This window comes from Thermobia domestica, chromosome 4 (genome assembly GCF_964235325.1).
Source record: "Thermobia domestica chromosome 4, izTheDome1.hap1.1, whole genome shotgun sequence".
NCBI lineage: Eukaryota > Metazoa > Arthropoda > Insecta > Zygentoma > Lepismatidae > Thermobia > Thermobia domestica.
Genome location: NC_137457.1, coordinates 278,448,441 through 278,463,270, shown reverse-complemented (window position 1 = coordinate 278,463,270; position 14,830 = coordinate 278,448,441). Strand labels below are relative to the sequence as shown.

Sequence of the window (14,830 nt, the reverse complement as noted above, 5' to 3'; positions counted from 1 at the left end):
AATGGTAAAAAATGAAAATACATGAATTTTGAATGAGTAGAATAATTGTGGATGAGTAAGTGTGTTTGTGACTTCCTTCTTAACCACTTCCTCCTCTTAACAACACTTCGGAAGATATTTTCCCTACCAAGATCACCGCTGGACTCCAGCGTTATTTCCATCTTCAATTTGTTTATATACACTACTATCATTATCTTCTTTCTGTCTTAACAATTGAGCTATATATCTTCAGGTGCAGACCTAGATCCCATTCACCTGTATTACTTTTTTTTTTTTTTTTTTTTTTTTTTTAATATAGCAACTTCAATGTACAAATTGACCAAAATGATGGATAATGATGAAAGACTGAATGAAAATTTGTTCCGTATCATTATTCTTGGTTTAAAACTAGTTTCTTCTTTTGACTCTAATATAGTCTGTCGTAACCAACTGTTAGTGTTCGTAAATTTGCAGCTTTGCATTTTTATTTTGAGGCATTTCTTCTCAAAATAGAAACAGGTTTTATATTTAACAGCTTAGAAAAGCTTAATGTTGTCAAAATACAATAGCTTGATAATTTTTCCTCCCCGTCGTGACAAACAATATAGGTGTGTAGTTTACTCGTTATATAGATAATATTATATATGTATTATAGATTTACATAATTTCTATTAAACTGTTTCATGTTAGAGAATTGTTTTATAAGTGTTAAAATAGTTGAGAGATATAGCACTTTTTTCACTTTTTGCATCTTATTTTTCGGATCTTTTTTCCTTCATTTTTCCTATGAAAATTGTCCCTAAATATCCTAACTCTGATTATTACCAATAATTATTATTTCTTCATATTACACTCATTTTAGACTTAACTTTGTACATAAGACAATGAATGGTAAATTATGCTGCTTTTCCTTACTTGAAGATTTATATTTTAGGGTTTTACTTGTTTTATCCGCAACCATAAGCGTCCATATGGGAAAAAGGGGGACTAAGAGGTAACAGAACTTTTTATTTACAGAGTATAAAAGATAAATACGTGAGAGCATAAGTAAAATAACTAGATAAATAGGTAATTACTTGTATTTATATGCAGAATCTGCATTACTTAGGGCTCTCTCTGTTTCAGGGTATATATATGCATTATGAAGACCAACGAACTGTGTATGGAAATAAAGACTCCGCAGTTTCTTGTGATGATGCATTAGTGTGCTGATGTAGAGGTGATCTTTAGGTTGCTCCAATTAAAGTAAACCATTCTGCAAAGTAAACCTCAGACCTCACTGGAACGAAGGCAGAACGAGAAAAAAAAATTCTTCTCCCATATATATCTACCATAAAAAAATCGTCCCACCCCTTCGAATCTACCATATGGACGCTCAGACACGTGGCACCGATCTTTTCTATATCGTACATCTAGACTATACATGAAAACTCGGTTGTTTCCTCTGCATCAACCGATCATAATCTTCATCATTATTTAATATCTATATTAAATCATAGCCGTCATAGGTGTTCAATATATGGACACAGGGATTGTTCAAGCACAGCAGGGTCTGTGATACAACTCACGTGGTCCGAGTGGAGAGCACCGACGTCGAGAGTGAAAGAATGAGTGGCTGTTGTGGGAAGCAGACTTGGTGGTGTAGTGGTTAACGCAACGGCACAGTACGCCGGAAGTCCCGGATTCGAGTGCCGGTCCAGTCGGTCACTTTTTCACTCTTTGTATGTTATATACACACTCCATCTAAACATTTATAATGTAGATGTTTCAACATATCCGAAGGAAATTGTCAGAGCTTGTTGGTATTTTTGTGCCACCAAACAAGGAGTTTGATTTCCATTCAAAAAATATTAAACTTATTTGCTACTTATTAAGTTTTGTTGTTCATGAAATAAACTCTTTGATTGAACATTCTTCAGCTATACTCTGTAGGTTAAAGCAGATAGATCACATCTACATGAATGACGAAGTCGGTAGAATGGAAGAATGAAAGCAAATGAGAGAATCCTGAGAAGAGCTATGAAGCTTAATTACCAGTTGACGTTTATTTAGGTAAGAATAAGTTTAATTTAAATTAAAAATGTTTACTACATTGGTTTTTCTACAGATAAAATTTACTATACCAATTGTGTTTTAAAATTATGTCTTGTTCTTTTGTATTGCATTTAGTACCTCCATTTGGGGATACTTTTCATGTCTTGTCCACATATTCTCCATATTACTTAAAGATATTCCGATCAAAAGAATATATATATAGGGTGTTAGGTGATTCCTGACACCAAGATAAGACAAAAAGTATAGACCAACCTGAATGCACAAATCCTTCCTTCCGGAGTTATAGACTGCCGAAAATAGGAAAAAAAAAAAGAACTTTAAAGGTCCATACTTCCAAAACTATGGGACCTACCTTAGTCAGGTCAAGACTTCACTTAGGAACTAGTATGTGCCCTATCCAAATATCCATGTTTCAGAATCCTGCGATACTTCCGCAACAATTTTTATAAAGGTAGTTGGTGAGTACTTCAAATTATATGCCCGTAGCCAAACTCCCTCTATAAAAATTGTTGCGCCAGTACCTTAGGATTCTGAAACATGAATTTTTGGATAGGGCACATATTAGTTCCTTAGTAAAGTCTCGACCAGAGTACGGTAGGTCCCATAGTTTTGGAGCTATGGATCTTCAAACTTCATTTTTTTCATGTTTTCGGTAGCCTATAACTCCGAAAGGAAGCATTTGTGCTCCCAGGTTGGTCTATACTTTTTATCTTATCTTGGTGTCAGGAATCACTTCCCAAACGTTGTCAGTGTTATTTTGAAACACCCTTTCTTGCTGTAGGCTTCATCTAGGGCCTGGAAATCCTTAAGTAAATTACTTATAAGGTGAGTAAATTTTTTCTTCATATTAGATTTTTTTTAAATAGCTAGACTGCGCGGGAGAAACAGTATAAGTCAAGAAACATAGGTTTTCAGAAAGTAATATATATATTTTTTTATTTTATCAAGCATAACTGTGAATCATTTATACTAACAGTACCAAGATGCGATTATTCAATTCACGTTTAGAATTGACTTATACCAAGTTAACTGGAGGTGGAACATGACACATAGGTCTTCAATTTTGACTTCTCATTTTGGCCCATTTCTAACGTTCTCCCGCGCAGTCTAGATCTATCACACGCTCGAACTACATCAACTTATGAACGGAAACCGAGTTTTATTGCATTATATATATATATATTACAAATTGCATAAGAATTTAAATATGTAACATGATATTCAGATTTTAGTATTGTAGATCAGAAGATTAATACTATAGTTGTATTGCTAATTAATTGAAATTAAATTACTTGGAGAAACACCCATTTACTATGATTAAGAAAGAAAAAAAGCTCAATATATTACATTCGTACATTCGTTTGTTTAAGTATAAGTTTTATTACTGAGTACTTAGAAAACTTTCTTGTAATGAACAAATATTGAGATTAATATGTAAATGGAAGATATCTGACAAGTACAGTATATATAACTTGGTAGTCGTTGAGTGTTTAGTATTGGATCTTTTAAATATGTTAAAATCTTCGAGTTTTACGTCCGACGCTTATGTAGGCTAAGCTAAAGGATACAGTGATAAGAAATGAATGAAATGGTGGAATGAAGAAAGTGGAAGGAAATGGGAGAGCCCCGAGGAACTCATGCACATGGTTTGAATATGTTCACACTCAAGTAGTACATACATACACACACACACACATTATATACACATACCAACATTAACCAATTTGTAAAGAAATAAATCGAGTTACAAGTTTTATAATTGACTACAAACTTAAATTTCCTTAGGTTCAATATTATTTAGATTTAAAGTTCTTATCTAAATTAGTAATTTTACAGTTTCGCAAAACTACCGAGGAAGACAGTAACAGAGTGTGTTAAAAAGTTTATATTTCTGCAGTTAGGTGAAGGTGAGTCGTCATAAGAGGTACGCATGGTTTACTTAGGTTTAGTGTACGTAACTTACAATGTTTCATCGAGTATAGTATATATACCTTATCAGGTCTATCCTTGACTCTTAGCGACTAGAATTGTCAAAATTATTCCAATAATTTCCCTACCATTACCTAAACAGTTGTTCCTTATTCATGTAGTTATTTTCTTCGAACATTAGAATAACAAATATTTCGGAGAATATAGGCTGTCTCTAAAATCTTCATTAATTTCAATGTAGTATAGTTTAAAAAAGGGTAACTGTACGTGGATAAAACCCCTACATTCGAAAGAGGAAGCGTATAAATTCATGAACATATATGACTTCAAAGTATTCTATTGGCTTTAAGAAAATAATGCAAATTTATTTCAGAAATGCAAAATAATTTTATTACATGAAGTTTCCAGTTCATAAATATTCAGTGTTGCCTTCTCCCACTGAATGAAACACTATCATGTCAACAGTCGAATTCTTCCCATACCTTAAATACTAACAGGAGTTTGCGAGTTGACTGATGGTTGACAGGAGATGTCACTAGTGTGCATTAGTGACACATTCCGCCATTCAAACGAAACTTGAATACTACTGCTTTCAAACTGTAGGTGTTTTATCCAAATATGAGCAGCTTTCAAGCTATAATACGCGTACTATGAAATTGAATGAAGAATTTAGAGACACTTACTTGATTATGAGATTACACGCTATTAATCAACACAATATAATAATCTAACTCTAAGAAGATATACAGACTGTAATTGTAGTTACCTTGTATTAACTTCACTAAGTTTCTGTAGAAGATTTTCTATTTTGTCATTGTACTTTTCTTTTAGCTCCTGATACTCGTTAATATTGTTCCTCTGAAGCTCCTCAATTTTCTTTTCATACATATTGACTATCCTTCTGCGTTCTTCCTCTCTATCCTCCTCAGGGGTTAGTCTACAGTCCACCATACCATGCGGATGGAGATGTACGGACTCTTTGGAATGTACCGAAGACGATGTGAGGTCTTCAAAATGTCCAGAATCTGCCAGAGAAGAAGGAAGATCAGAATTTATCTTCTCTAGCGATCCCTCTTGGAGTAGACTGCAACCGGATTGTTCAGAATCCAAATGCCGTGAAGGAGATTTGAAATCTTCCGTGAGATTTCCAGTCGTGCACTGAGAATCTTCGCTTTGATCATTTGTTTGTAAACTTTCACCAACTAGATGATCATCACTACCATTTGTATTTACACAGTTTACACCTTTGTCCTGCACACAATTATCATCACATTCATGACTTGTATGTACACGTTCTGTGCTACCCGTCTTATCCGCTTCTAGAGATGCTTTGTATAGCCGCAACTCTACTACTTCTTTGGTTAGCCGGAAGATTTCTTCATCCTTGTGTTCTAGGTCCTTCTTAGCTTCGTTTAGTAGGACCTACATTCAAAAAGAAAGAAAAAAAGAAATATAATACAAGAACTGAGAAAGATTTTTTCATCCTTATGTTCTAGAACCTTCTTAGCTTCATTTAATAGGACCTACATTCAAAAAGAAGTAAATAATAATAATAATAATAATAATAATAATAATAATAATAATAATAATAATAATAATAATAATAATAATAATAATAATAATAATAATAATAATAATAGAGCAAATAAATATCTAAATACAAAATAACGTGTTTACTTTACTAACTTTCGAAAGATTAAGTAATGAAACTTCTATAGATTTCGAGAAAATAGAACATATTAGCATCCGCGGAGATTAAATGAATGTTTGGAACAAGAGGCCATATTACAGGACTCTTTTTCATTAAATATCTACTGGATTTCTGAAAGTATGTCGACTTTCTAAGGAACAATTTTTCACCGATGTTAGAAGACATTCCATTGGAAATCAGAAGGAACATGTGGATCTAGTATGACGGCTGCCCAGCCTATAGTGCACGACTCATTACAAGCTGTCATAACAAAATATTTTCCATCATTCGATTGGAATAAGAACTTGCCAATTCGCCAGCCCGTTCCTCCGATTTACCCTTTAGATATTTTCTTCCCTTGTGGGGAATGGCAAAGGGCACAGTGAACAAGGACATATTAACGAACCCGACAATGGGAAACGCCACGTCACTGCAGCCTAATGTTTTACCATTTCGACCGAAATTACAGCAATCTGTATATGCTAGGCTGGAGGCATGTCATGCAGCTAATGGACATCATACCTGTATTGAACATAATTTGTGAATATGTGTGTTACATTGGAAAAATTAGAATATTGTTTGGCCCATAGTACCTGTCTTGTAGACTAGATGCATGCAATAAATATCAGATATTCTCAGCACATGTACTTTCATTTACATGACATTCCAATGTATTGTTTCATTTAAAGAAGTACAAAGTACACTTTCTTCTTTTTTTTATTTTTTCAATAAATTACAAATGTCTTTATCTATCTATCTATCTATCTATCTATCTATCTATCTATCTATATATATATATATATATATATATATATATATATATATATATATATATATATATATATATATATATATATATATACAGTTGACGTCTATACAAACAGTATATCGATTGTAACTTCTATTTGTAACTTCTATTTGTGATGATCTATTCGATGCAAGTTTTAGGTGATCACTTTGTAAAATATTATTAAAAATGAATAAAACAATATGTTCCATTATTAATAACAAGTGTTCCTATCTACACAATAATACGTTCCATGTTATAAACTTTCAATTTGGTTGACTACTTTTTTTTATTCTTTTTAAAGATTATCTCAATCAACTTTGAATATTTACGTTGTTGAATGTGCCTACAAAATATCTTAGAATTTTTTTTTTTTTTTTTTTTTTAAAAGAATTAAAAAATCAAAATCGTTAATGAATTACACTTAAACAAATTACTACAATTATTATTATTTAAATTCTAGTCTTCCAAACATAATATTCAATAAAACTTAAATTTTCTAGGCTGACTTTTAGTATGTTTACTGGTTATACATTCTTTATTCCAGTTTTGATTCTATAAACTCTACCTTGCTTCTTAAGAAGTAAATCGAGAAGTATCATCGACTAAACGCTGTTTGTTTCTTGAACTTGGTTTCAATAAATTTGTTAAATAGCTTGGTAACATAAAATTACCCAACTAATTTTAAAAGTGCACTGTGATGTTAATTGTAACGCACTGTGGTTTCTGAACAAAAATATTCAGTGCTGCAGGCATGCTAATATGTATTTTATTGTCTTCTTCATTCTAGTTACTGTGTAGATGCTAACTGCAATATGGTGAACAATACGGTGAAACAATGTCCAAATATAAAACTAAAGTATTCAAATATATTGTACTAAAAGTTTAAGCTCTGCAAAAATGTTTAAAATATGAGTTTGTAATAATAATAACAAAAAGCTTTGCGCATTTTCAGTGGAAGAGACCAAAAGTAAGTGTGTGATTGCACTTCACGTCCCCCTTTCAGCACCGGAATTTAATGAGATGGAACCTACTGCATAAAGTACTACCCGAACCACTACTAGATTTTTTTTAATTATCCAAGGACTCACCAGATGGCAAGTAATTGAACTCCAAAAAAGCTGTACGTAATGCTGAAGTTGCGTGAGATTTTAAAAGAAATGCATAGCTTTGGTGATAATTTACTAAGCAGAAATTTAAATTACGATTTTAAAGCTATTTCGCAAGTGAAAATAAGAGAATTAATAAGAAAAGAGCAAAGAAAGTAACATTCACTCACAGTTTAAAAATTGCTTATTGTGCTTTACAATAATTTCCACGAAACAAAATTTATAATAATAAGCATGTGATGTGAATTGAGATGTCTAGCAGCAAGATTAGAAAACAAACTTGCCTCAAAAAGATTCCATTTCTTCAAGAAAATTATTAAAGTAAAAGAAAAAAAAAGTTCATTGGTCACAATTTCATAATAACGATTCATAATATTAAGTCGTGTCTTTAATATGTTAAAGACAAATTAAAGTTACAGAGATGTTTAAGAATAAGTTTTAAAATTCCATGTCATAACATTGTCTGTATAGTTTTGTTTGAATACGTTATATGAAAAGAAAAGTCATAGTATTTTGCTAAATAGAACTGAGCATTTTCAGTTATATTAATCGTTACAGTAAATATACTGTATTGTGTGTGCACTACACCACGTAAGAGCCACTGGAAAATTTTAAAACTAATGCGGAAATAGAAAACGCACTTTCACAGCAACGCATACATTTAACATTTAATCCACCTTAGGAAACTTAATCGTATTAAGCAAAATGTTGTGAAATGTCTAAATTGTACTAGGCAAAATCTTGTGAAGTGTCTAACAAGCCATTTTAATGTATTTTATATTAAAATGAATTACGTTTAGAAACAGTTAATATTTCATAGAAATAAGACTTGAAAAATATTTCTTTTAAAACTTTATTTTTTCCCTTCGATAGCTAAAGGTATAATGAACTCAGTTGTCTCATTTACAAATCAAGAAACTGGAAGTTAGTGAAAATCAACAAGTTGACTTGGTGCACAAATTCATACACGTTGTTCGAATGGAACTTACAGAATAAATGTTTCTAAAAGGAACAATCACATATCAAACTGAATAAGTTACAATGTAAAACTCAAATAAAAACAAACAAAGATTTGAAATTAGCGCCCTCTATTTCAGAAGAATTTTCGTGCAATCTAGCTAAGGTTTTAAATATGCAGAGGGGGAAATTTATCTAAAACAATTTAAAGCAGCAAGTACAAGCCAAATTGCGAAATTGGCAGTTCGTTTGTGATGTGGAAAATACTTCGATTGTGTTATATTTTATGATAAGCATAAATAATCATAGTAAGGATTTAACAAATACTAATTCTGATGTAGGAGAAACATCACTTTATCCCTGTTTTGTTGACTTAATGGCTTCAATAGTTATTAGGTAAGTGGACTAGAATCTTTTCAAGCAGAACAATAGAAACAGATTGAAAACCATACACGAAAATGATAAAATAATAAAAACTAAGGTTTAACATGCAATTAAAATAGTTCATTATCTATTAAATATAAAATAAAATGAGTCACTGTTTTTAATGGAACTTGAGTCAAGAACATTTTTCTTTTGTTGTTGTTGTTGTTATACTGTAACTTTGCATTCCATGGATGCCCAACATTGCATTGAATAATTAATTTGGTATAGAAAAATTATAAATGTGAAGAGAAAGTGATTTTGTTTTTAAATAATTCTCAAATTTATTCAAGTGACTAATATAGTTTTTAACAATTTTCGATTCAATTCACTTACAAAATGATTGTGTTGTCTATCATCTTAATTAATGTCTGTATTATTTTTTGGAATTATTTAATGATTACGCAGTGCACAATAGTCATGTGCTTTTCCTGGGTCATACGCAGTGGTAAGCAGAGTTATATGTTTTCTCTATGCTATACACAGTGGTAGGCAGTAGTATACTTTTTATACACATGTTACTATGCATCTAAATGGAGCGAATTTTATTTACACATTTTTTGCCACCAGAAGGTACTTACTTGTAACTTTTCAGAAGGCATGTTTCTTTCTTCATATATCATCTGGTAAGATTGTGGTTTAACTTATGAGATAAATTCTCTCATTAGCCCTCATATACAATTCAACTAGTTTCTCCTAAGCAATAATCATGGATGGGCCTAAGTGCATATTAGGTATTATAAAGTTCGCGAGTTTTAAGCCACGAGTTTTAAGCATACAATCAAAATACATGTAATACAGTATCGTGCTTTCTCTAAGTAATGTATTTTTTCCAAGATGTGTGTAGTGGCAAGTAGAATACATTTCTCTACGTCATGTGCAGCGGCAAGAAATCATGTGCTTTCTCTAAGCCAAAGCAGTGAGAAGCAGTCATATGCTTTATTTGAGACATACTCATTGGTGAGCAGTGTTATATGCTTTCTTTACGCCATACAATGGTAAGCAGTCATATCCTTTTTGAATTATAAGCAATGTCTGGAGTCACATGCTTTCTCTATGCCATGTGCTTTGGGAAGCTCGAGTCATGACTTCCCATACCCCATATACAGTGCCAAGTAAAGTCACGTACTTTCTTTACATCAGCGACAAGTAGAGCCATGAAATTTCTTTGTGCCATTCGTAGTAGAAAGTCACGTATCTAAACCATAAGCACATATTTGCAAACAAGTGTCGTTCAGAGCAGAACAAAGAATGCTGAGTGTGGTTTATAATTGATTATTTTCAATGTTTTGTTCAATTGGTTACTTCAGTTGGTATTACATGTATAAATATTGATTAAAAGCCAAGTTTTTGGTGGTGACTTGTTTCTAGATATTAGAAATATTTCAAGAATGAAGCTGAATTGGGATATCCACTGGAGGAAGCTGCCAAATGCCAGAAATGGACCACAAAAACATGTTACGTCAATGATTATACCTGAGAAGTGTATCTTAATTTAAAAATACAGAATAACCGCACCTAGATGAAGTAGAAATATTGCATGTTGCATTACTGCTTGTAGTATTACTATTATTAAATTTTATATAAAAACTGTGGTTATGTGCGAACGTGGAATTCCTCAACACCACCTTAGTGACAGGACTAACTTAGACACAACTATTATTTGAATACAGATACACAACCTTAGGAAATTTTGGTTGAAAGAAATTTTAAAGAAAGAAACAACAGCAAAAGAAAAAAATATAAGAAAACGAAAGAAAAGAAATGGAAATAAATGAGAAGAGCATAAAAAGAAAGGAAAATACGAAAAGAAATAATGAAGAGTATAGAAAGAAAAGACAAATACAAGAAAGAAACAGAACAGAAAGATAAAATGTTTAAAAAGAAAACAAACACTGGAAGAATGGAGTAGAAATAAAAGATAAGAAAAGTAAAGAAAATTAAAGATACAGAAGAAAGAGAAGAAAAAGAGTTCAAAAAGAAAAGAAATACTAAAAGAAAGGAGTAGAAAGTATAGAAAAATAAAGAAAAGTATAGAAAGAAAGAAAAAGCAAATGTAAAAAGAAAAATTATAGAAAGAAGGAAAAGGTAAAATAAATACGAAGAATGAAAAGTATAGAAAGAATTATTGAAAGAAAGAAATAATAAAAAGAAATTTACATAAAAAGTAAATAGAAAGAAAAAGAGGAAAATACGAAGGAAAGAAAAAAGTGAGGGTGGTGGTACGAAAAAAGAATAAATATAGAATAGAAAGAATATAAGACAGAAAAGAAATAGGAAAAGAAACAGTATAAAAAGAAAATTTAAGAAAAAAGAAATATATTGGTTGATTGGCTAATTGCTCAATCAATACTCGTTATTGGCCTCTCATGATTATTTTATATTGGACTAATGATTAAAAGTGAAATCTGTATGACAATTCTATCAAATATTGATAGCGTCTACATCAGTGTTCAATCCAAAAAGCTGTTTGTGTATACTGAGTTATCTACCTCGCATTTGCAGAAACATCTCGTGTGACGATGCATCAAGTTATGTGGGGAATATACTACCTACAGCTAAGAGGAGAGAATGTTGAAAATGAGGAAGAATTTTCAGTTTTATTTGAGAATATCTCTAACTAACTGACAGGAAACTTAATATACAAGGTGGAATGTTGAAAATGAGGAAGAATTTTCAGTTTTATTTGAGAATATCTCTACATAGGTAATAGCTGACAGGAAACAATATACAAGGTGGATTATAAGTCACTTGACAAAAACACATTTGAAATGAATTATTCATCAACTACGAAACTATAAAATAATTACAAGTTGTATCAAAACATTAAGTTAGATTATCTAAATCAAGTGTTCAAAGTATCCTTCACTATTTTCAATGAATAAATTACTCTTTTAAGCACAGAAGAACATATTATAATGACTGGATACAACGTAATTATCGTAGCATTGTTATAATTTGTACTTGGCTTAATGCGCGGAAGAACACCTGCTACAGTCCTTCAATGTAATCGCCTCCCATCTGTATCACCTTTTCGTGTGGAAGGTGGCGTACACCGTCAGCGCGTCAGTCCTTGTCGATATCCTGCAAGGGTCGCCATATGGCACAGATGGTTGTTTCTCTTGTGTTGTAATGCTTTCCGCGAAGTGTTTTCTTCATTTTGGCGAAAACGTCGTCGCGAAGTTCTTGAATACATTATTGTGCACTACGTCCACGTACCACTTTTAATCTTGATCCACGCACGTTGTTCGTCTTTCCGAAACATACTGTTATGGTGCTTGCACTTCCCTCCTGTACTTTACTTCACTGTCACTATTGACTAAACTCACACTAGCCACATTTCATTGCCTCACATCTTATTAGCTACGGAAGTCTCACGCAGCCCCCTGACGTAAGAATTGTGTTGACACTACTTTTTATCCAAACTATGTACAGTCTTGTGCAAAATAATATGACCACTCACTTCTCTTTAAAAAGCCATGTTGTAATTAAATCTGCAGTTGAAATTAAGTTTGCATATTCTTGGGCCAATTAAAATACGTACAGTATTTATTTACAGGCAGTGCATTATAGCTTCCTACGTTCGGTTCCCACAATATGGTTTTCTAAAACCAAGTGGGCAGCCAAGATTTTTTAAACAAGTTTGTACATCACTAATGTTCTTAGATAATAATTCATCAAATTTAGAAGTAATACACTCTTTTAAATGCTTTAGATTTACAATTTTTCAGAAAAAAAATAGCTTTTATTATTCTGTGATACAGTGTTCGAAAACGCTACACCAATAACTCAACTACATCTTGATAGTTGTGACCGTGTAATCATTACTCTTTGAACTACGAACACAGGCCATCCTTTGATAACCTTCGCATTTATTGTAAACTTACTTAATTGCTATGTAAACAAAGTCGAAAACATACATAAAAATGAGTCACCTTGTTTGTGATTGCAATGCGAGAAAACAGTTGCATTTAAAATGAATTTTTGAACGTAGATATCACCTACCTTGAACTGAGTTTTTATCATGTTGCTTTGATTAAAATGTCATGTGGGATATGCGGGTCAAAATTCATGAGGAAAATCGAACATCTCACGAGCCCACCAAGTTCGGAAGACGACACTTGATATACAAACTCTTAATTAACATTTGGGATATCACGTGGGTAGTATTCACTGTACACTGCCTTCAGAGAAAAATATACTAAACTAACCAACTCTATGGCCTATGGAAGTCGGAGGTTCAATGCCGCATTCACAAAAGCTCTCCACTGACTTCTATCCTTAGCCAGCTGGACGCAATTTCTACTTTGTATTCCTATTTGTGGGAGACTTATCTTAATATTGCCCTCTCATCTGCGCCTAGGTCTTCCTAATGGTCGTTTACCGATTGGACTTCCCGTTAAAACTTTGAAAGAGTTCCTACTTTCTTTTATTTTTGCCTTTCTTCTATTCTTTCTTTATCAATTGAAAAATATTTGATAAACAATATAAATTATGTAGTTCCTTGCTATGAAGTTTCCACCATTCTCCATTCCCGTTTCTCTTGGGTCCGAATATTCGTGACAGGATCTTGTTCTCAAATACTTTCAGTCTACGTTCTTCCCTTAGAGTAAGCGGCCATGTTTCGCAGCCATATAGAACAACAGGCATAATTATCGTTGTAGAAAAATACACTCTTTATCCTAATGTGCTACGTTCGATTGGTGGTTTATCAGGTTTTATATAGCTATTAGCACAACAGACAGCACTTACCCCATTAGTGATATTGAATTGCAATAATTACTGAAAAAAAAAGCAAAAGCGGTAAAAGTATCCCCACGCGAGCGCTGATATAACTTCATACTACATGCGAGCGTCTGAAAGTTAAAAATAAGCGCAAACATGTCCCAGCGTTTTAAAAATTCCGGTTTTAAGGGAGAAAAGGGTGCATTTTATATATATTTTTTTTCACCACATTAAAATCGACTTCTGTTTTGTGAACGCATCGCGGGAAAACGGCTGCCCAGTTTAAAATGAATTTTGGAACATAGAGATAATATCTACCTCGAGCTAGGTTTTCATCGTGTCATTTTGATTAACCCTACGTACAGCAAGGTGGATTAAAAATTGTCCATACTTTATTAGGATAAAAAGTTTAGTATCATGAACTCAGGTTTTGAGTCAAAAAATAATAATTTTATTTTCTGGCATTGAATACTTTCAATTTCTAGAAAGTTATCCCAAAATTTAAAAAAAAAAAAAAAAAGTTTTCGTGGTATACCGGTACATAAACGCAATGTGCATGAGGTTATTTCCAGTTATTGAAGATACTCAAAATGGATGTCGCTAAGAGTACAGCTGACGCAAATCGTCGTACACCTAAACGGAAAAGACCTGTTGGTTTCAGAATGACGATATTAAAAGTGGAATCGTGGGTCACGCGTAACACCGTACACCAAAGGAGGGTTTAAAAATGTCCACCACATAAATCTATTTTCTGTTCCAGAAAATGTAATATTCGTTATTTTATGCCTTCAGTTGTCTTAGTTTATAGTTGTACAAAATAGAAAAGAATATTACATTTTCTGGGACAGAAAACAATGATTTATGTGATCGACATTTTTAACCCTCCTGTGGTGTGTGGTGTTACGCGTAACACCATGGTGTACGTAGGGTTAAAGGGGATATCCTAAATGATGAGAAGAGGTTCAAATATTTTTCGATAAACCTATTTTATCCGTGCAAAGAATGAGCTTTTGAGCTAATCTTTTATAAGATCACTTCTTGCAATGTATTATTCATAAACCACAGCATAACGCCTGCTACTGCTCTAACGATCTGATGATCTACTTGCTAGTGTCAAGCCACTTACGTCCCATGCTGTATACCAGATAAATTCTATTATACGAATAATACCTTATT

At 32.5% G+C, this 14,830-nt stretch overlaps 1 protein-coding gene across 4 annotated transcripts in view; it reads right to left on the bottom strand.

The window, feature by feature from the left end:
* The window catches only part of qtc (GRIP domain-containing protein quick-to-court), a 252,314-nt gene that overhangs the window by 31,132 nt on the left and 206,352 nt on the right, over positions 1-14,830 (bottom strand). For all 4 annotated transcript variants that reach the window (XM_081755956.1, XM_081755960.1, XM_081755957.1 and 1 more), the window contains exon 4: positions 4,730-5,385. In XM_081755956.1, coding sequence (XP_081612082.1) covers positions 4,730-5,385 — 656 coding nt within the window. The remainder of the gene's footprint in view (positions 1-4,729; positions 5,386-14,830) is intronic.